The 21,866-nt window shown below is 41.5% G+C and overlaps 1 protein-coding gene across 1 annotated transcript; it reads left to right on the top strand.

Annotated features, from left to right (window-relative positions):
• The first annotated feature begins 6,284 nt into the window (after positions 1-6,284).
• Positions 6,285-19,104, top strand: LOC118415530. The gene is made up of 8 exons (XM_035820204.1): positions 6,285-6,624; positions 8,082-8,186; positions 12,149-12,289; positions 13,294-13,503; positions 14,514-14,596; positions 15,612-15,664; positions 17,763-17,912; positions 18,745-19,104. The coding sequence occupies exons 1-8, from the start codon at positions 6,303-6,305 to the stop codon at positions 19,064-19,066; spliced, it is 1,386 nt and encodes a 461-aa protein (XP_035676097.1). The 5' UTR covers positions 6,285-6,302; the 3' UTR covers positions 19,067-19,104.
• The last annotated feature ends 2,762 nt before the right edge of the window (positions 19,105-21,866 follow it).

Raw genomic sequence — 21,866 nt, 5'->3', positions numbered from 1 at the left:
GAAAGGAGAAGGGCTGCAGTAGAAAGAGTACGCTCTATATATGGTGGTATCATGACAGAGACCTGGCGACTGTTCATGTTCTGGGGAGGGAAGCCTGTCTCGACAAGCACACGGATACGGTATCAGGCCATGTAGCCGTTTTGTACAAAAAATCCCGAATAACTACGTCTGACATCGTGTTAGAAACTTCTCCCATGTACGTGTGTTGGGGAGAGAGGCCTTAAAACTCGACAAGCACGCGGATATTTAGGCTAAAACTCGATGTTTTGCTTGCCGGGCGTGCGGTACGCCGCCATTTTAACACTGAAGACTGGTGATGTTCTGCCGCGCGGGCGGCTTTTTTTTCCAACATGCCTCAATTTTTAATAAAAAACTATCATTCCCTGGCGAGGTATGACGTTTGTCGAGAGCACTGACGGGGTTTAAGTTTTGGATGTTGTGATTTAGATGAACTAGAAAGGGATTTGTCGGGTTAGCGGCCGATTCCACGGGCCGGCGGGGGTGTTGGAGGGACGTCCCCTATGCCCGATGACCATACCATTTCCGGAGGAGCGTCCCCTAATTGAGGGAGAAACATCCCCTTTCCAAGAGGAGCGCCCCCTTGAAAGTCGAGGAGTGTCCTATTTTCTAGAGGAGTGTGCACATTCGCGAGGGATGTCCCCATTCGATTGGTCGGGGTGAACGTCCAAATCAGGTATTAGAATTTTTGACCGCACCGCGCTCGGCCTGCTCAAAATAGTTCCATTTAGTCGAATGAAGCCCGTGTGATACAACTTGGAGCCCGTGTGATACAGAAAAGGATCACTCGATCCGGAACACCTGTATCGAACATTATCGCGGCCCAGGCATGACATAAAGCGCGTTCGGTGCAATGCATCTCATTTTGTAAACACGTAAAAATCAATACGGTCTCGCCATTATGGAGGCTCAAAGGTCGCTTTGAAAAAGTACTTGTAAGGTAGCTTTACAGTGAACTATTTTACTGATAGTATTGTTCAACTCCTGTTAGAGGCATTCTTTCGAAATGAAATAGCAAACACCAATGACAGTTACTATCAGGCATTTCAACTGGCATAGATATCTCCGTATACCCTGTCACATTATCCACGATCTTCGGACGTATCGATGGAAGATATTTAAGATCCACAGAGGGTTGCGCGTATTTTTCACCTGAAAACCGTCCCTGTCACATATAAGCCATACTTTGTACCTTGTACAATTGTTGTACAATAAAGTTATTATTATAGGCGAGGCTCGGGCGATTGCCGCAGAATCGTCGTCCGATTGATTTTTGCCAAATGTGACTATTAGTGTGAGTGTGAGTATTAGGAACACGTCGGCTCTAATACCCAGCTAATTATAAGCGGCGTGTAGAGCATCTAGACTGGAACGTTCAAAAGTTCCAACGATCTCATTGAACTGATTTGTAAGGACTACTAGTAATTTGGGGTAAATGACCCCTCCAAAGTAATCCCTTAATCTGTCATCTATGGATAGTACACAAGGATAACTGAAAGAGGTGATTTGAATGCTACAGTAATAGCGCCCACCTTCTTTCTTCATCTGAAAAGAAATGGCTTGCTTGGTTTGGGTTCCTTCCGTCACTTCACAGGAAAGCGCCCCCACTCTGAAGTCACCCGCGGCAGCCAAGACTTGTACATACCAGCCCCCTGGGGTGCGATCGCTGTACCTCTGCCTTGTAAATGTTGTTCCTGACCCAGTGTCTATCTCCACTCCGAACTGGAACCCGTTCTGTTCATAGATATCACCGGTGTAGTAGCAGTACATCCACGTGTCATCTGAAGGTCCGAAAAACGGGTCCCGGTTGGCGAGGGTGATGTCTACCACACCTTTAGTTAGAAAATGAGATTGTTGCGTTATTCATAGACTTACAAACAGATGTGTTACATATCTTTCTCGTTTTTATATGGGTCTAATAGAACTAACAGTATGAGTCTTTTTTAAACGTTTTACTAAAAAACTTATTTTTACACTACATAAACATAGAATAAGCCAAACGTTATAGAACTTCTTTAATTAAAATTGAAAAAATAAAAATTCACGGGGCTTGGTGGCAAGTGTGCAGATGTTGACACACTGGCAGCAACAAATCCGTAGGTGTTTTTTGGCACCTTTAGACAGATTAGCCGTAAGGCTCGGTGGGCGTCACTCCACCGTCATGGGGGCAGGGGCATGGCGAGTATCGAACTCAGAACCTACTGATTCTGATTCCAACGCTCTAGCCGTTGCGCCACACAGACACCCCAAGTTGTTTAATTAAAATAGCAGCAGTATAATGACGAAGGTTCGCGTTAAAGGAACTGGAGTTTCCCTCCCACTGAGAAGGCAATAGAATATCTCATCGACCGAGCACAAATCATAGTTAACATATGGGTTTTAGTAACTTTTACTGGCAGGTAGTATATATGTTCGATGTCTGTATCGAGAGCGCACGTTGACAAAAGACTGTAGAAATATTGATGATTATATTTCTAAAACAAGTTAATTACTAAATTTTGAATATCAGTAACTCACCTGCTGTAAGCCTGGCCACACAGGACAGAACGACCCCAAACACCAAAACACGGAATGACATTTCAGTATTCGACGGTACAATTCCTATAGTTTCCTTGTTCTCACTGTTATAACCACTAAGCGAAGGTAAGATCGGTGAAATCCATGATGAAAACAGCGTTTTGCTGAACACTTTTAATGCAATCGCTTTCTCGTGTAGGCTCACAGTATGGCCGCAAATTCAGACCTTTGATTTAAGATCAAAGACCATGACTGGAGGGTAATTATTGATTTTTTTCTTATCTCTAAGCCTTGATATTTGACTAAATCAGTATCTAAGTATAGGTCTCTAGTGTAAATACCACTGTCATTAGCATCCTTTTTCCACATTATATGTACTTCCAATACGATTTTAAGCTTTCAGGCTCGTATTTACGAATGAAGGATTATCATTAACTTTCATAGAGTGAAGGCCGACTTATCCAATCAAGCAAATTACGCACACCTTTTGAGTATAAAACACACATTGAAGTTAAACTAGTTTTCTAATCGCGATAACAGCGAATGGAATTTTATAGAGAAAAAAATGGCCTTTTTAACGCTTTGTGCGTTTCGTTGTCTTTTTAGTCACACTTTTTACTTATTGTATGATATACCCAGTATGAAATCTTAGGTCACACACGTGCACATCCGTTCTGGGTTACAGTGAGAGCACAACGTAAATTATTGTACGAAGGGGGCCTGAATTATAAATACAAATAAGTCAGATGTAGAACCCATGTATCTCGTTTACAAATTATATGTATCACTTGGTTTATATAATTAGTATAAGTCAGATCCAATTTATGCTGCTGCTTCTCCTGCAAAATTTCAGATGAGACAACAAGCCAAAGCTCAAAGGCTTCGATTGTAATCCATGCGTGTTCTATTAGCTTAAGGTAACGTGACTGTTTTGAAGCCTTTATTTGCTCATTGCTCGCTTTACAGCGGACCCAAAACAAACTTTACAACAATCACCTTTGTTCACCTATGGCGCTCTTTGTTGACCCACGACCATCTGCGCGCTAATTTTGAAACGTGGCGCTAATGATAGTCATTACTTTTTGTATTTTTATGGTGTGAACATTTCTGATTAAGAGCTCTCGTTCCTTGTGTATAAAAAATCTGTTCATCAACAAAACATCATAAAATACATGAACAGGTATTGGGCCAGGGAGTAAATGATGCAAGTTTTAGCCACCTTCATTTTCACTTCACTTTATTAGTTTAACAAGATCATAACAACCAAGGTCATTGACTTATTCCTTTCAGGTAAGCTTGGGGCACAATTATAGAACATTTTACAGTAAGAAACACATCACTAAATAATAACAGCATCAACGCACACAAAAACAATTGCGTAGTAAGAAGACCAAGCAACTCGTTTGGAACTGCAGTAAGCGTTTTGAGATTCGCTTCGTTTCATGATCAACCTTAAGTTTGTGACCTGTGCTGGGGTCAGTATATATCATAGCTATATAGCTGGTAAAACATATCACGAGACAAACCATAAACATTGCAATCATCAACATCAATCAGTCATCAACCCAGATGATTTACAAACAAACAAGCAAGAGTCTAGAGCAGGTCCCATCCGCAAAGCTACTAGGAGTGCATGTAGATCAGTACCTGACTTGGGACGTTCACATCACTAACATAGTGAAGAAGTGTAACTCAAGCATGTGTCAACTGAACAGGATAAGAAACAAACTACCTCCTAGGATAAGGAAGGACCTGGCACAAACCCTGGTACTCTCTCACTTGGATTATTGTTCTCCAGTGTGGGGAAACACAACAGCCAAGAACATCAAACGTCTCCAAGTGGTACAAAACAGAGCAGCAAGGTTTGCCCTTGGATGTGATAACAAGACGGACAGTGTAACAAGGTTACACATCTTGGGTTGGTCACCAGTAAAGGAAAGAATACAACAAAGAAGTTTTGCCAAATTCTGCAGGATAGTGCACACAGGACTACCAAAACCGCTGTACAACCAACTCACATTCCAGTCAACCAACAGTCGGTACCAAACACGGTCAACAACAACAAACTGCATCAAACTGTCAGAACCTATATAGGACCAATGCAGAAAGGAAGCGCTTCCTTTACCGAATAGCCTGCTACTGGAACACAGTTACAAAATGAACTTGTTTTTCTGTCAGTTGTATAGTTTGCAATGTACATATTATGTTTTGTATGTATGTAATGTTGTGCGTGTAATTATGTATTTCATGTAGACCACTGGAAGAATAGCTAGCAACATAATGTTGTAATAGCTAAACGCGGCCACGGCCATATGATTTCCGGTCCCATAGATACAGAATACTGCCTATTGCGACCATACAGCTGCCGTATATCGCCCCTGCTCCGGGTTTAGAATCGTGGATTGCGAGCATCTGGAGTTTACAACAAGGTTCAGCAATAAAAAAAAATAAATAAAAAAACTTTAAAACACATTATTTAAACCGACTTTGTTAAAATATGCCTATCAGTAAACCGTTACCATGGCAACAGGAAAAATCATTTATCGTGAAATTATCGTGTAATTGTTGCCAACAATATTTTCGGCAAAGTCACCAAGTTTCGTGGTCCTAGTACATGTCGTTCAGCAGTTTAGCAAATAGAACAAGTACATAATTACTTTACGGAGGTTTGTGCCCTACGGACTCTAGTTACTCTTTTATATATATATATGCAATTTGAAACCACCGTCTATTGACTTAATAAGCTTCTATATGGCGGAGTTATGGCAATTTGATGGCAACTTGAAAAGTAGTGTTCATATGCGATACGCCCTGAGCAGACTTAAGTTAATAGAGTCCCTAAATGCCGTATTCTCAAAAGTAGTGAACATTGGTTTCCCCGTTGATAAAGGTGAACTAGCGTTAAGGCCATAGCAAGTAAACTTTATGGATGACATCATCTGCAGACTGCAAAAATAGTGAGATAGGGAGATAAAAACAAGATGGGTAAAAAACAAGATGGCTAAATTTTCAAATTAGACACTATAAACATTGTAGCAAAAATTGAAGATACAAAAATTATGACAACACGGCCAACAAGGCATTCATTTCTGTATTCAAAGAATGCACTACTGTAGTAAAAGTGACACTACAGCGGTATAATTGTATAATTTACCAAGTTGGCTACTATATTCATGGTTTTCATATTGGTGGCACTTTTACAACTATCGGAGTAACTTCTGCAACTAAAGTCATGCCTACCTATAATCATCAGTCTCCAACACAACCTTTTTGCCCATTTTGGTATTTTGTCGTCATATGTTGACCATCCCGAAGAAGAAGAAAATTCTTGTTTTTGTTTTTTTTAATTCTGCGCCACTATGTGATAGTTATGTTAATCAAGTAGTGACGTCACTGTTGTGTGACGTCAGTGTCAAGGGTCACGTGGTCGCTCTCTCCCATCATGGCGTGATTGTACTTCACATGTGTGTGAATAAAGCTCCCTTTAAATCGAGTTGCATCGTGCCTCTGAGTCTCTCATCAGCACCTTCCTGCATCAATGTTGGCGCTGAATTCAGGCGAAACATTAATGAGCGCGCTGATGGCATACATAAAATTCACTTGCTGTGGCCTTAGAATTCGTAACTCAGTAACCTTGTGTACTGTTTGCTTTACTATTTGTCACAGTGACTATAAACCAGTCGAGACAATATTTGACTTTGCCGTGCTCATTACTTTGTCATATATTACTCTAGCCAAGGAACTGCGTGGATTGACCAGTGTTCACCATGGTCCGAACATTTAACTACTTGCCCCTCTTCATAGCCATCTCCCTGCCCCTCCACGTGTCCTGTATAGACTACCAGGAACTGGGGACCTTCCCCGTGGCTTTCCCGGCCTTTTCCACCCTGGTGCGGGCCGAGGGTGAACCGCTTCCGTCTGACCATGTGTACGATCTGTTTCTGTCGTCGTTTACCGTTGATCCGGGCGCAACCGGCCATGTGTGGGGGGTTCACGATGTGGGGAGGACGATCAACGAGCCAGACGAGATACGGCCTACTCTGATCAGTGACGTTTTTGCCTGGCCAAACGAAATCACCATAGTGCCTGGTAAGTTGGTACTCTCCTTTGCAGGCTTCTAGCAGCGAGGGCTTCCTTGCGAGAGCGTTGATTCGCCATTTTGAATATTCATAATTTATTGTTATTGTTATTGGGTGGGCCGACTACTCACTCTTTGCAGCCAGGGTCCCCAATTCATAATTCATAACACTGTAAAAGCAAACTGTCTATAGCGCCCACTCAAGGGACTGGAGAAATGTGGCCACTCAAGACAGTTGGCCACTATAGAGAAAATGCCGATCAATTGACCACTATAAGTTACACATGATTTCAGTACCTACTGATCTTTCTCACCGAGTAACATTGTCTCCGTCGTGTGAAAATTCAACTGACCCTGCCAAAGTAAAATCTATCGAAAATCATATTGACACATGCGCAATGTTGTTAAATTCGCCGACAAAGACGTTCAATGTACGCATACTTTCCGCTACCGCCAAAATGACCATGTCGGAGGGCCTCAAAAGCGACCAACGCCCCCCCCCCCTCCGGTCCAGGGATGACCAGGTCTGAATATGGTTAAACTCGACGCATTGTGAAATACGGCCGCAATAGGCAGTCTTTCTGTATCTACGGGACCGGAAATCGTGTGGCCATGGCCGCGTTGTTGGACAGGTGGCCGCTATATACTATTTCTTTTTTCTATTTATTTCTATTGAAATGATAAGGTCAATGGAAAAAATCCAAGGGACCGACAAAAAATGACCGCAAAGGCCAGGTGGTCGCTTTGCAAAGGTGGTCGCTAATACAGGTTTGACTGTAACGAAATACCATGAACTCCTACTATTGTTTAATGTCTGATGGGGGCGTAACATAATTTATAAGATTGTACAAGTATGCCATAAACTCCTAATCTTGTTTAATGTCAAATGGGTGCGTAAAATATTTATAACACTGTACTTGTATACCATAAACTCAGACTATTGTCTAATGTCGGGAGAGGGGGTTACATTATTTATAACACTGTATAGTATGGTCACGTACGGTCTCTGTACCTTATATAGCCTTGCCCGTATTGTATAATTTCATTACCTGCTTGAAAAAACAAATCTCCAGAACAGACGCGTGATTGCGATGATATTTGATACATGGGTTGGCCATGGGGTGGTTGCCTGATGCACAGGATTAATTTTGGGCCTACTTGTGTTTGAACGTAACTCTGCAGGTAGTGTTTAAGGGGCGTTTCTGGTGCTGTATCTACAGAATAAAACGTGTGATAGCGGTGATATTTAGTACATGAGTCGTCGGCGGTTGCCTGACAGTCAGGTTTGATTTAACGCCTCCTGATGTTTGAACTTGACATATTAACTTTGACTGATCATAGTTCTTATGTTTCTGCATCAATTTAAATGTATTATATATCAATTGAAAGCTTCTGTGGGTTAAAATTTGTCAGCATTATTGAGAGCAATTGACACAGATCCTAACATCTAACCCTTATACCTGCACAGAGACAGTGTTTTCTGAATCAGGAGTGGTTTGCGTCTGTTCCGGCCGCCTCCCGCCCAAGAACAATGGTTCCGTGGCGCTGATAGCAGGCTGGCCGGGTAATGTAGGTAGGTGGACCTGACCAGGAGCCTATAGGTTGTTTGGATAACTACCTCCGTCTAGGAGATTCAAGGTGGCACCATATCCGACCATTTTATAATGGGGGTGGGGGGGGGGGGTGACAAGAAAACAAAAACGTATAGAAAACAACATTTCGATAACAAATATACGACGGTATGGTCATGAATGATGAAAACAAATATCATCGAAAGAAAAAAAGAAAATGCACCATACTGGGTCGAACCGAGTCACAAATACAAGTAGCTGTAAACCCTTAAGGTGCACTCTCACTGCACTTGCGTCAAGCTTGCGTCACTGCGGGGTTCGTTCACCGTTTGGTTATTTTCTCTTTTGGTTTGTAATATAGATATTGCATAACATGTAAAAGTATGACTTAGAAGGCGACAAAATACACAAAAGTAAGAAAATTCTTTCTTTATCTCTGAAATTCGTTGAGTATCTTTCGAACCCCGAAGTGACGCAAGCTTTACACAAGTGCAGTGAGAATGCACCTTTATCAGCCACATGAGGAAACACCGCGGACAAAGCGTTCCAATACATGTACAAAGGCGACGGCCGTTTCAAAAGGCGACGATCCTTTAAGATACGTACGAAAATCAGACTGTACGAATGTACATTGCTGCGTGTCCTCGAACATGCCCCCTTCATTCTGTTATTGACTTTCAAGAGCTCCAAGCTAGGTTAAACATTGATAGCCTATATAGGCATGCTACTTCATATAAGTAAACATAACCTCAACAGGCTTTAGTTTGGTCTAGTTTTATGAAAGGAAAAGGGGAAAAAAGTACCCATGCCTGGCATCGTTAAATCTAAGATAGCCACAGCAAGTAAATTTTATGGATGATATTCTCTGCAGACTGTAAAAATAATGAGATACCGCGAAAAAAGCAAGATGGATACAAAAAAAAGCAAGCTGCGAAATTTTCAAAGTGGACACAATAAACCTTGTAACAAGAGTTTAAGTGACAAAATATGGCACCAGAGCTAACAAGTCAAATATTCCTGTATCAAGAAGTGCACTAGTGTAGTAAACGTGACCCTGGTGTGGTAGACTGGCATGCAATTTTGCAACTGCACTCATGGCTTCCATATTGGTGCCACTCTTACAGCTATCCAACAAGTTCACTAGCTACAGTTACTGCAACTACAGTCAAGGCTACCATTCTAGTGTCACTTCTACATAAAATTATTAGCTTACAGCACAACATATTTCGATCTACCATCGACTATCACAATTTTACCAGGTGTCATTTACCGCAATCTAATAAAACCTTGGTATTGCGGTCTTCCCATGATTGTCTTGATTCAGATTTACAGGTGTTGAAAATAATCTTGAGAAAGCCGCTATAACAACGTTTTTTTGAGGTGGCGGTATAATGGCACCTGGTGGAATTATGGGAATGTATGTTACCTGACTATCCATGAAGAAGAAGAAAATCATATTTCTTTCCTGAAATCAGGCGAAAAGTAATGAGCGCGCAGATGTCATCCATAAAATTTACTTGTTGTGGCTCTGTATTAGTATCATCGATCTAGTTCAATAGAACTTGTGTGACCATCGGTAAAGGACTACTAAATCAATCGTAACTTAACATGAGAAGTTCAAAATTACCGTAATTTTCGGCTGACGTTGTCAGCTTTGTGCACGAAGTGGATGTGTCGTTAGAGCCACGTGACTGCAGCAAAAGGGTCGTAAGTGCCTCGGATAAGACGCTAATGGGGGTCACATGTTTGAGGAGAGCCACATCTGGAGCACGTAAAAAGAACCCAAAAACACTTTACTCAGGTGAAAAGGAGTACTTTGCTTCGGCTATAGTGCCGTCCCTCGGATAGGACGTTAAATGGAGGTCCCGTGTCTGGGGAGCCATACCCCAGGCACGTAAAAGAACCCCCACACGTGCGATGGTGCGGTGTGAGATGGTAAACTCCTTCCGTGTAGAATTAGTGATTCTCCACAAATCACCCGGACTCCAGGAAGAATAGTGACATATTAGTCACTAATGGAGATCTGTATAACCAAACCAAACCAAACCAAATCAAGCTTAAGCTTATCGAATAGAGAGCTGAACATCACAATGTGAGTGGATCAAATATATCTGTCCCGATATGCAGCTTGTGCGATATGCAATACAAACAAACAAATACACAAACAAGTGTCTGTATGATACAACCCTCCGTGAAGTAACACGTTTGCAGTGTGGAATAAAGTGTCTGACGTTACGCCAACTAGAACATAACGCCATTACGTAATGGTCTTTACTTCAATATCATACTGTAAAACATTTAAGTTCGCGGGGATTTAATTTCGCGGTAGCGAAAAAGGACTTTTCGCGGTGGTGTTAAGTTCACGGCAACACCATGGGCTGCATGCAGTCTAATACCATAATAAGAAAATATTCGCTGTAGTTTGTTCGCGGTGAAGTGCGAACATTAATCCACCGCGAGCATTTCTGCATTTACAGTACTATCGAAATAGAGAAAATAGACCAACACAACATAAGTCATGAAAATTGACCAATTCAAAGTCAACGTTACATATCAGAAATGTACAAAAGGGCCGACTTCCGAATTATTATTTCCCATTTCAGCTATTACTTCAATCTTGAAAAAAATTATCCTAACCAAAAAGCCATAAAGGTATACTTTATCTGTACCTACGTGAACAGAATAAACTGAACACAATTTAACCGATTAGGAAAGCTTGGTCTATACCTGTTCCTTCTAATGAAACAAAAAAACTTGATGTTAAACAAAATCACATGAAACAAAGATTTTTTAAACATCGAATTACTGAATTGGTCTGTCTTCTATTAAAAAAAAAACATTACAAGAGATTTGTCTAACAAAAATGTAACAAGTGGGGTTCGAACCCACGATCCAAGGCTGCAAAAGCAAATCGCTGTCTGCACCCAGCGCCTTTGACTGGTCGGCCACGCTGACTCAATGACGTAATCAGGCGTATAGAAGGGCTATTAGAAGGGTTTGGTTAAATTGGCCGATCCATGCATCCATCCATCCAAACGAACGGTTGAACGAACCGCTTCTGTCGATTCAAAGCCGGTGCTGTCGCAGCGGCAAAAATTCCAGATTGGAAAAAATGCCAAGAAAACCAAGTTATTCCCATTCTAAGCCCCATATTATGCAATGCACCTCTGACATCAGCCCAATACACATGACTTGACCACTGACTTGGTAAGCTATATTAACCATTAGATAAAGGACACATATATGTCTCCACTATCTCAAACCGATCAAATAGATGACGCAACATCTACTTTGAGATAATTCGAATACCTACAGCCATTTAAGGTAGGACTTCAGGGTGGCTGAGCCAAATTTCAAAATGATATTTTCCAAAAAATAACTATCAATGTTTTTTTTTATGTAGTTCTATTTTCATATCATAATCTAACATAATTTCCATTCAAATGTTCCTTTTGTCTGTCCAAATTCAAGGTCAAAGTAGCTGTCTCACATTACGCAAAAATTTGAAACTCATCATAACTTTTCAAACTTGATATCATTGGATATGTCTTAGTGAATAGAATGGAATGGTTTTTATTTCAATAAAATCGGACATACCGTTAGAGAGTTATGGCCATTCAAAGGCCTGAAAATTATGCATAATTTGTCTTGATCAGCTAATTAAATATACGGCGTTATCGCTGGCCTGTGCCATAATACACAAAAGATAGGGGTGATTTCTAAAATGTTAAATTTCCCATAAACAAACCTACGATGAAAACGAAATAACGTCAATTAATTTATCGCGAAGGTACCATCTCAAATAACCATGTTCTAAAAGACATAATGATCCACGGAACCGATTGTGAGATACAGCTTCAGAAACAAATTTCAAAGCCTCCTGACAGGGGGTGACACTCCTTTCCCGGAGGGAACAAAGAAAATACAACATTAGTTTTCTTTCCCTGGCATGTTCTCATCACAGCCGATGCCGTGCTGATCTCAGGCGCCCCCCAGCGGCAGCTGTGGTCCTACACCCGAGCGCCACAGTGGGTTGACATGAATGGCGATGGCCGACTGGATGCCGTGGTGGCGAGATTGTCGTTTGTTTTCAATCCTCCTCCAAGTATGAAAAGACTTATATTTATGTTTCCTGATAGGGAAAACATAATTTTTTTCGATGGTGTGTTCTTCTTTGTTTCTTCTTCTTCCTCCTCCGTCCTGGAGTTCCTTTCATGACTGCTTGGAGGCGCTGGTAGACTGTAGAACGCAACTTAAACAGCTTTAACAGTTTTCACTCCTTATAGTTACTAGTATACAACTGTGTCTTAGTTAAACTTATTTTTCATTTGGTTGTGAATATAACTAAGGTTTCTTGTTTCTTTTTTTAGCAAACGCCTCAATTGTGAGCCAAATGGTATACTGTTGTGTGCGAGTAGCTTATAAAAGGCAAATTACTGGTAACATCCTGCGTTTTCTGGAAAATGTTGCCTGTCTAGCTACTTCCATTTTCTTTCTGATACGAAATGCTCCTGAATAATTTCATCAGGCTAGAGTATTACTAGATAAGAAGATTCTTTGTTCCCGACCAAGACATGAAATCACAACCGCTGTTTCGGTAAGCGTCTGTCCTCATCATGATCTTCCTCACTGCAGCTGGGAATTCACGACTTGCACACTTCCCATGATTCACAACGCCAGGGTTACGGATATCGTGACCCGTGAGGTCATCGGGCGAAACCAACTAACAGCTACAGTGGTGACGTGCGCTGGCTAGGTTATACTTCTTAAGTTCTTACCACAAAACTTATAAAATTCTCAGGTCTAATAATAGTAGTACTATATTTGTCGTACAACTCATCAGTTTATATCCTTTGCCGCCGTCGTACTGAAGGTTTTAGCTGGTTTCACCCCCGTTTCGCCCACTGGGCAACGGTGATAACATCCATATACGTAATCCTGGCGCTGTGAATTATGGGAAGTTTGTAAGTCGTGAATTGCTGCTAACTATGCGGCCCCAAATGTAATGCTGTCACACATGCGATTCCACAAAAAATGGTTCGGCTCGGTTGGGCTAAATGTACAACAAAAGTCTTTATTCATTGACTTTTTTTATTATTTTCGGACTAGATCCTCCGACAACGCAAGGTGAACTAGTTTGGTTTGAACAACCAGTGTCCAGTGGGCTACAGACCCCAAACTGGTCATCCCATGTGGTCATCCAAGGTCCGGAATTCGAGTCCTTGGCTGTCCGACTGACCACCGCAGGAGGTGTGGAGAAGCTGGCGTTCCTCTGCCCGGAGTATTTTGGCAGGAGATTTCGTATCGTTTGGACAGAAGGTAAAACTTTAAAGGAAATAGATTTTCACGCTTTCCCTCTTTCCCATCCTTGTGTGTCATTTTAGTATTCTATTCAATAGATATAATAAATGCAAACTCATGCCCAATGGCTAATAGCAAGAAAATCCACTAGTACTGTAGTACAGGGTATGTTACAAACAGTTTGTTTAAAAAAATGCTGGGGTCAGTTTTGACCCCACTGGACCATGCATAAACTTTCGAGGATAACTTAATCAACAATGAACCAATCTCGGTAAAAACGTAGAACAAGTTATAGGACATATATACAAACAAACTCCTGGAAGGAAATTTGTTTTCGACCGGAAATGACATAATGGCACACAATGATATACGCCTGGGGTCACTTTTACCTTTACTATTTTATTCCGTCCCTCTCGGATAAAATGTAACATGTTTTTTAAAGGGCCATTCCAGTCCCGAAGGGAGTGGTGTTTTCCAATAGATAATGTGTCAATGGATATATAATCAGCCGAATTTTGCGGAATTAACCTTGGGATGAATTGCGCGATGTGTGTTTTGTAAAACAATATGACACTCACTAAACCCCGTACAGACCCTACCCATACATTCCCTATGCGCATAGACACTTTCTTTATCGTGCATATTTTCGGAATAAATGAGGTACGCTGAGCACACCTAGAAGGCAAATTACTCATAAGATAGCAAAGAACACATACCAAGACGAGATTTCTTAGCGATCCTGAAATGAGTTTTGTAACCTTACTTAAAAGTTTTGCATTGTATTCAGCCATAGGATTTATTCAAATAGAGGGTACTTGGAGAGTTTAGTAGAAGACTGAATGCTTTTGAGTCACGTGGAGCAACTGGGTACTTTGTCGTATAATGTGAAGTAGTATGCATTTATTACTTCCTAAAATTAATATCTATCTGAAAATAACACTCCCGTGTTGAGTGGAATGCCCCTTTAAAGTTGCAGCTTCAAACTAAAGCCTAGTGAATGAATAATACCGTCCTTTGTTTCCTGGCAGACCCCGGTGACATCTGGACGGACCCGACTCTGATCAGAACCGCGACCATTGATGGCGATAGCGAGCGGTACGTCGACGTACAGGTAGGCAAACTTACATGTATAAGAAGGAATAATTGCAGATAGTCTGCAATATAAGTGTAAGTATTCTATGTTTATGCGCGCATCTGTTAGCAACGACACATTTCAGGTGACTTAAGGCCTGTGACACGCGGGTAGCTAATGTCAAAACGCTTAAATCCTCATAACTTGCTCTCGCGTAATCGTATCAAGATGAAACTTCACACAATGCTTGAACTGTTCAAAATGTACTAGACAATTGTGGATTTGTACGTGAAATGCTGGAAATTTGGGTAAGAAATACACATTTTGGTAAAAAAAAGACATCGTTCACTTCATATGTCCAAGCCTTGGCGAGGACAGCACGCTTGGCTTTAACATTCATCAAGAGAAGAGCTTACACTAAATTTGTCAGCAATAATGCTGTTTTGACCGAGGCTGAAGCTCATAAATGTGACTATGCAATATGCTTCGCGAAAGTTTTGGGCCGTTGTCAATCAAAGCTGTCGTTTTCCCACCATTTTACATCGAACACGGTTCGGGCGGTACCATTATGCGGCTTCCGCGGGGCCTTGTATTCTTAATGCATCGAATTATTTCAATATTTGATAAATACTTCATCAATACCTAATACGGTTAGCACTTAGACGTCTTTCCAAAAGTAGTTAGTGTGCCCCATACATAGTGAGTTCCTGTTTTCGCAATGTAACGTTACAACATGACATTGGACAGTTCTGAAATCTTGGCGTCCCGCAGGTCACCTGCGGTCATGGAGTGGTTCGAAATTCGTGTTCGGTTCCATCACCCTGGTAACCTTGCGGGGCCACGCCCTTTTTTACTCCCCAGGGAGCTCCATCGAATCACAGGCCTTAAGTAACCCGAGATAGCTAGCTGCAGTACGTAACCGCACCAGTCAGAAATGCCCTATGGAAGGCGACAGGCGGTCATTGAATCATCTAATTTGAGTAAAACACTTTGTTGTGTACACAGCATTTCTTTGTCCTTCGTAGTTGACGTTGCTTTGTTGTCGTCCTGACAGTTGACTGATGTGAACGGAGATGGAAAAGACGACTTGCTGGTGGTGACAAGTAGGTAAGGTCACAGCAATTGATTATTATGTATGCCATCAGCGCGTGAATTAATTTTCGCCTGATTTCAGAAAAAAAGCAAGAATTTTTTTCTTCGGGAGGGATGGTCAACATGACGATTTAGTAGTACCAAAATGAGCAAATATATTGTGTTGTATTTGTAGAAGTGACACTTGCGAGGTACCCAGGACTGTACGTAGTTGTAGCAATGAAACTTATTGGATAGTTGTAAAAGTGACACCAATATAGAAGCTATGAGTGTGGTTACCAACTTTGTTGGTGATGCCAGCTACCAGACTAGTGTCACTTTTACCACACCAATACATGTCTTAAATACAGGAATGAATGTCTTGTTGGCTCTGATACCATGTTTTGTCCCTTTAATTCTTTTTACAGCAGTCATCACATTTTTGTGGTGCCTATTTTTGAAAAGGTAGCAATCTTTTTTTTTTCACCCATCTTGATTTTTTTCGCCCTATCGCACTACTTTTTCTGTCTGCAGAGGATGTCATCCATAACATTTACTTGCTGTGGCCTAAGGGACATCTCTGGCTATATACGGTCGTTGGTTCACAGTGATTTTTTCACAGGACTTAACCCTATTCAGACCGGGCTTTTTTGGTCATCCCTGGACGGGGGGGGGGGGGCTTTTGAGGCCCTCCACTTCTAAGTCCTATAACTCTAAAACGACGTGCCGTAGGGCCACCAAATTTTGAGGACATAATTTCGACATAATATCTGACAAGTATGTGACGTTTGACATTACGTTGACGTAAGATGACGTAATTATGACGTCATCAATTTGATTACATTGGCCAAACCCATGAAAAATGGGTATTCTCAGAAAACTTCAAGTTATGCTACAAAAATGTAACAAGAAGTGCAAATAACAGAACAATAATGTTTATTACGACTTGCGCTGCCAATAGCAACATCAATGACGTCAATATGACGTCATAAAATGACGTCATGCACATCTAAGATACGAGTTGGGCTCCGCCATATTATATCCACCTCCTTGAATTTTTTTAAATACTTTTTTTGCAACAAATAATCACAAAGGGCAATGGAAATAGACTAAATTCATTCATTTAGATGTTTTTTGATGAAAAAATACCAGGTAGTTACAAATTTTAAGGGATAATTAGCTTGTTATTATTGATTTGGCCATTCGGTCCGCCATCTTGGATTTTTGGCTGATGACGTCATCAAATTAGCATAATTTATGCATATATAATTATGAAAGATATGCTGAATAATATAAGATTTTATTTATGTAACAAAATTGCAGTAATATAGCAAATAAATGTGAAAAATACATTGTTAGAACCAAAAATAGTGATTTTTGGCAAAACTGCCTGTCAACAAACGGTTGCCATGGCAAGAAGAAAAAATGGAAAATTTATCAAACTTCGTGAAATTGTTGCCAAGAATATTTTAGGAAAACTCAATAAATTTGGTGGCTCTAGCGTAAGCCGTTCTGGCGTTATAGGACATCGAAGTTAGCGCGGGCCTCAAAAGCCCCCCCCCCCCCCCCCCCGGTCTGAATAGGGTTAAAATGCCACCGGGCCGCGCCTGTTTGTTTGCGACTAGAAGTTGCGAAAACGATTATCCCTTTTTATCACAAGTGCGAATTGTAAAAAAATTGCCATTTCATGCGCACATTGGTGACTTGTTGGCGCCAATTGGTGAACGTCATTCGGATACAAGCAAAGCCAGCTCTGAGATGCCAACTTAACTGTTAACTGAGACATTTGTTATTATACAGGTGAAGTTTCCTACAATAGTTGTAAACTAGTCATATCTAGAGGAACTAATCTCCAGACAAGCTCCCAGTGGTGTGGTCGTCTTGAAATCAACTCAGTTGATCATAACGTAAGTGTTAGATAACCTGTGTCACCCCCCGTCTCAGTTCAATGCTTGGGCGGTGAAGACCAATATGAACGGCTTCATTTACTCCATTCCAAGGACAAGACCGACGGAGTCAGCCGAGCATTTGGGTTTTAAAGTCCCAATTTTTCTAACGGTTGGTCACGTTAAGTTTAATCTTCCCTCATTTTGTGTTAGTCTTGTTGATATTATATTCATGACTCTTTCGGCAGTGGAACGAACGGAACCGTTCGGGTGTACGAGATCCCCGAAGATTTCCGCAATGGCACCTGGGAACGACATGTTATCGCCAGTGGGTTCTCTGTCCAAGGGAATGTGACGCAGGGTGAAGGAACACCAGGTTTAGCAGTACTACTCAGGCGGTAAGAACGGAACTCTGCACATTTACACCCTCAAACACCCCCAACAGGGTTTGTTTGGACCCATTGAGAATATTTGAACATTTTGGGTTTGGAAAAATTCCATCGTAAACATCATAAGTTAACAAAAAAATGTTCTGTTTTTACACAAATACGTTGCCATTTATAGAGTAATTTGGGTGGGATTAATTTGGACCCCAGCAAAATGTGCAGTTTTAAAAACATGGAAGTTGTTGTCATCCTCCTACGTCCACGGTCCTCAACGGATAACTAACTATCTGTTGGGGCCCTGCTATCTGGAGGCTCACCGCTGGTTACTGACCGCCCTGCTTATAAATATTAATGAGATTACCCTTATATTGGCACCAGCCAATCAGCGCCCCGATTGCAAACTTTCCAAGATGGCGGCGGCGGGAACAACAACAAAGGCAAGCACCATGAACACATGTTTATTCTGTGAAAAAAAGTGATCTTGTCTAAGAACTTTAATTTCTGTCTTTGTTCTGCGATGCAGCGGTTTGCCTCAACACACAGATCAGACAGATATTAGGCTTTGTCCCGGGACAAGAACATTGAGAATTGTCAAACATGGTGGAAGACTAAAAACATTTCATTTCATTTCAAACTGTTCCTTCTACGGTCACGAAAGAAAAGAGCTCATTAAAGAGGCAACCACATTCCGTTATTTATTTCCGTTAACACCGTTTCAACCATCGTCATCTAAGCCTATACCTTTTTTTAACTAATCACAGTTATCTGAAGTTTTGAGGTGTGACAGTTAAAGGTCTCGGTTTGCTACTGAGGTTTGAAAAACATTTTCCATTTGGCACTACAGTGATTCGAAAAAGCCACCCATCCTGCTGTCTGGGGACGACGACGGGCACGCGTACCTTCTCGTTCCCAGCTCTGACGACCCTGCAGACTGGTCTTACCAGAAACGCCCCCTGTTGGCGAGTACGGGAATTGTAGGCGGCGTCTCGGCTGCTGACATAGACGGCGATGGCAATATCGAGGCCTTCATTTCTGCGTATGGTGAGGACAAGGTTCACGTCTTCCGGTTTACTGATGCTGAAAACGGAAGTGACGTCAGAATGGTGAACTCTGGGACTGTGGGCCTGCTATCGGTCATTGTAGCTTGGCTGGTGCACTATGGGTAGTTGTATCAACAGGGCCACGTGTACTACTCCGTGAATGTTGTGACTTAGTTTTCCGTCTTGTACGTATAATGCCACACATTAGCATTATTGTAATCGTAGGAAGTCAGGGCTCGAAATACCACCTGCATATGGAAGTTAGTGCAGGAAAATTGGAGCTGTGCAGGTATTTCTGGTGTCTACCTGCACCTAACCTGCACTGGTCCATGTACAGGGTTTTTATACATAATTGTCTTTTAAGTATGATGTAGGTGGAATGTTGTTATCTGCATTGACTGTTACCAACTAGTAAGTATAAAAGAAAAAAAGCAATGGTTCCTCAGAAATTTTAGTATGATCCATACTTCCTTAATTCAGGGTGGTGCAGGTGAAGTTTGTCTGGTGCAGGGTCTTTAATGTTACCTGCACCAGTGCAGGTATGCAGAAAAAAGTATTTCGATCCCTGGTAGTGGAATTTAGAACAGACTTCCTTTTTTATATTTCAGCCATACATAGTATGGTGAAATATATTGTATTCGTAATGTTTCTTCTTTCTCCTGTCAAATCTTCAAAGTGATTCATCTCCGCCGTTCCTGGACCGAATGACCTGAAATTTGGCACAGGGGTAGAATGGGCCAATACCTTGATGCTTTTTTCTCAATTTTTTCATATTTGCCTCTAAAATGATTTTATTGAGGTTTAAAGGTCATGTTTTGACCAAAATAAAATATATTGTCCCCCTGTACCCTGGTCTTACAATGGAATGGCCTGAAATTTGGTGTAGATAGGCATTAGATAGTTGGTAAAATGATCCAAGTAAAAGTTTTGACATAAACTGCTTTAAAATAATTAATTTGGCACTTTTCTGAGGGGTAATTTGTTTTCTTTTTGCCTCCTGGCGTGACCTTCCGTGACCCCGCACGGAGTCCACACCTGTGCGCGAAGAGCGAAGGCTAATTAATATTCATAAGCGGGGCCCCACGATTCCGTATGTGTTCCCGACAGAATTTTTTTCGGGGGCCGCCGAAGAACGCCGAAGGCCCCGGCCCGGCAGGGTCCAGGGGCAGAGCCCCGTTGGGGGTCCCAGGGGGGCGAAGCCCTCCTGAAACTCTTGCACTTTAGGCTATTCAGAATGCTTATTGTATCAGTTTTTAGGGGCATTTCTGTAATAATCACAGCAGTCACTTAACTTCTCTTCAGGAGTTTAGCGTAACAGTATTTCAGGTCAAACCGTCAAAGGCAACTAAAAACACACTTTAACGTTAATGACTTCAACAGTACTTATTATAACTTTTGTCCGGTTTGCCATCCGAAGTTGAATCGCTATCGATGGTATTTTCGCTGCACTGTTAGCTCCGTACCGTACGTTTTTAGAAGGTTCCGTTTATCACGGAACTGCTGTTGTTTCAGAAATCTCACGGACTTATGCTTACAAACACGCAAATTCCTAACTTGTGTTTCTTCTTCTTCTTTCTTTCTCCTGTCAAATCTTCCAAGCGATTCATCTCCGTCGTTCTTGGATCGAATTAATGACTTGAAATTTGGCACAAGGGTAGAGTGGACCAATACCCACGTGCTCTTTTTTCATTTTTTTTAATGACTTTAAAATGATTTTATTTAAGTTCTTTTGCGTTTTTCTGACCAAACTTTATATTGGAGCCTCCTGTGCCCTGGTATTAAGTTCCCAAAATGGTATGGTAGTGCATGGCATGTTTACTTACAGGACTCCGTTATCATTTTTGGTTAAAAACCACTTCAAAATGATTTATTGGGGAATTCTCTGCTCAATTCCTACGATTTGGGGCGTCAAGAATAGAACGCATGGTCAACTCCAGGCCACCTGCGTGTAAATCAATTAGCCCTTCAGCCAACCAGCAACCAGAAGCACGCCACCGTAGAGCAGCTGGCAGCTGGCCCACCCCGTGTAAATCAATTAGCCGTTCAGCCAATCCGCAACTAGAAGCAACAGATTATGAATCTGATTGGCTAAGCTTCGCGCGATATTTGGATCCGGCCATTTAAGATTTTACGGGGGTCAGAGACATTTGTTTGACCGTATGATAGCAAATACAAAGCATACAGGAATATACTGTAAAATTCTATAAAAACAAACAAATATTTCCAGACAGAGACACGGTATAAACAAGGAAAGACATATTCAGGCCCGACATTTTTTTCGTAGGACTCTTTGATACATCCACCCCTGTAGGTTATTTGAACTGATCCGGGTCAGACATCCGGGGTCCACTCACGTGACTCACGTGCACTAGCTAGCTGCAGACGACAATTTTGCTACAACGCAAGAGCGCGCCGTACAGAAGACTATATTTTGCTGCGTCCTACGTCAAATTTTGCGTCAGCTGTCGTCTTATACAGCAGAATATATCATCAGGTAAGAACTGGCTAATCTTGCTTTCTTCCCTCCGTTGTTTTTTTTTGACGAGTTAATTCATTTTGGTAGTAACGTCTCCAAAGTGTAACGTTTCCAAAGTGTACTGTGTAGCTTTTTGTTGTGTACATTTTTCAGACGACATAAACGTGAACCGTCTTGGTTCTTTCTGACGTAAATTTACTCTGTAACTTTCTCCAATATTGAAAAAAAAAACACATCAACGTTAACCAACAGATAGTTCTTCAAATATTGTCAGGTAAGAAGTGATTAACTTTCTACCCTTCATTATAATTTTGTCTTTCAACGCCGTGTGTTAGAGATTCATTGTAGTCATGTGAAAGAAGAATATGTGTTTGTGTGGGGAGGGGGGCATTCCCAGATTCACTGTCGACACAGCTGATAGACTATCGAGTGTCTTCTTTTGTCGTCAAT

This window comes from Branchiostoma floridae, chromosome 5, assembly GCF_000003815.2.
Source record: "Branchiostoma floridae strain S238N-H82 chromosome 5, Bfl_VNyyK, whole genome shotgun sequence".
Classification (NCBI taxonomy): domain Eukaryota; kingdom Metazoa; phylum Chordata; class Leptocardii; order Amphioxiformes; family Branchiostomatidae; genus Branchiostoma; species Branchiostoma floridae.
This window is presented reverse-complemented; position numbering and strand designations above follow the sequence as displayed.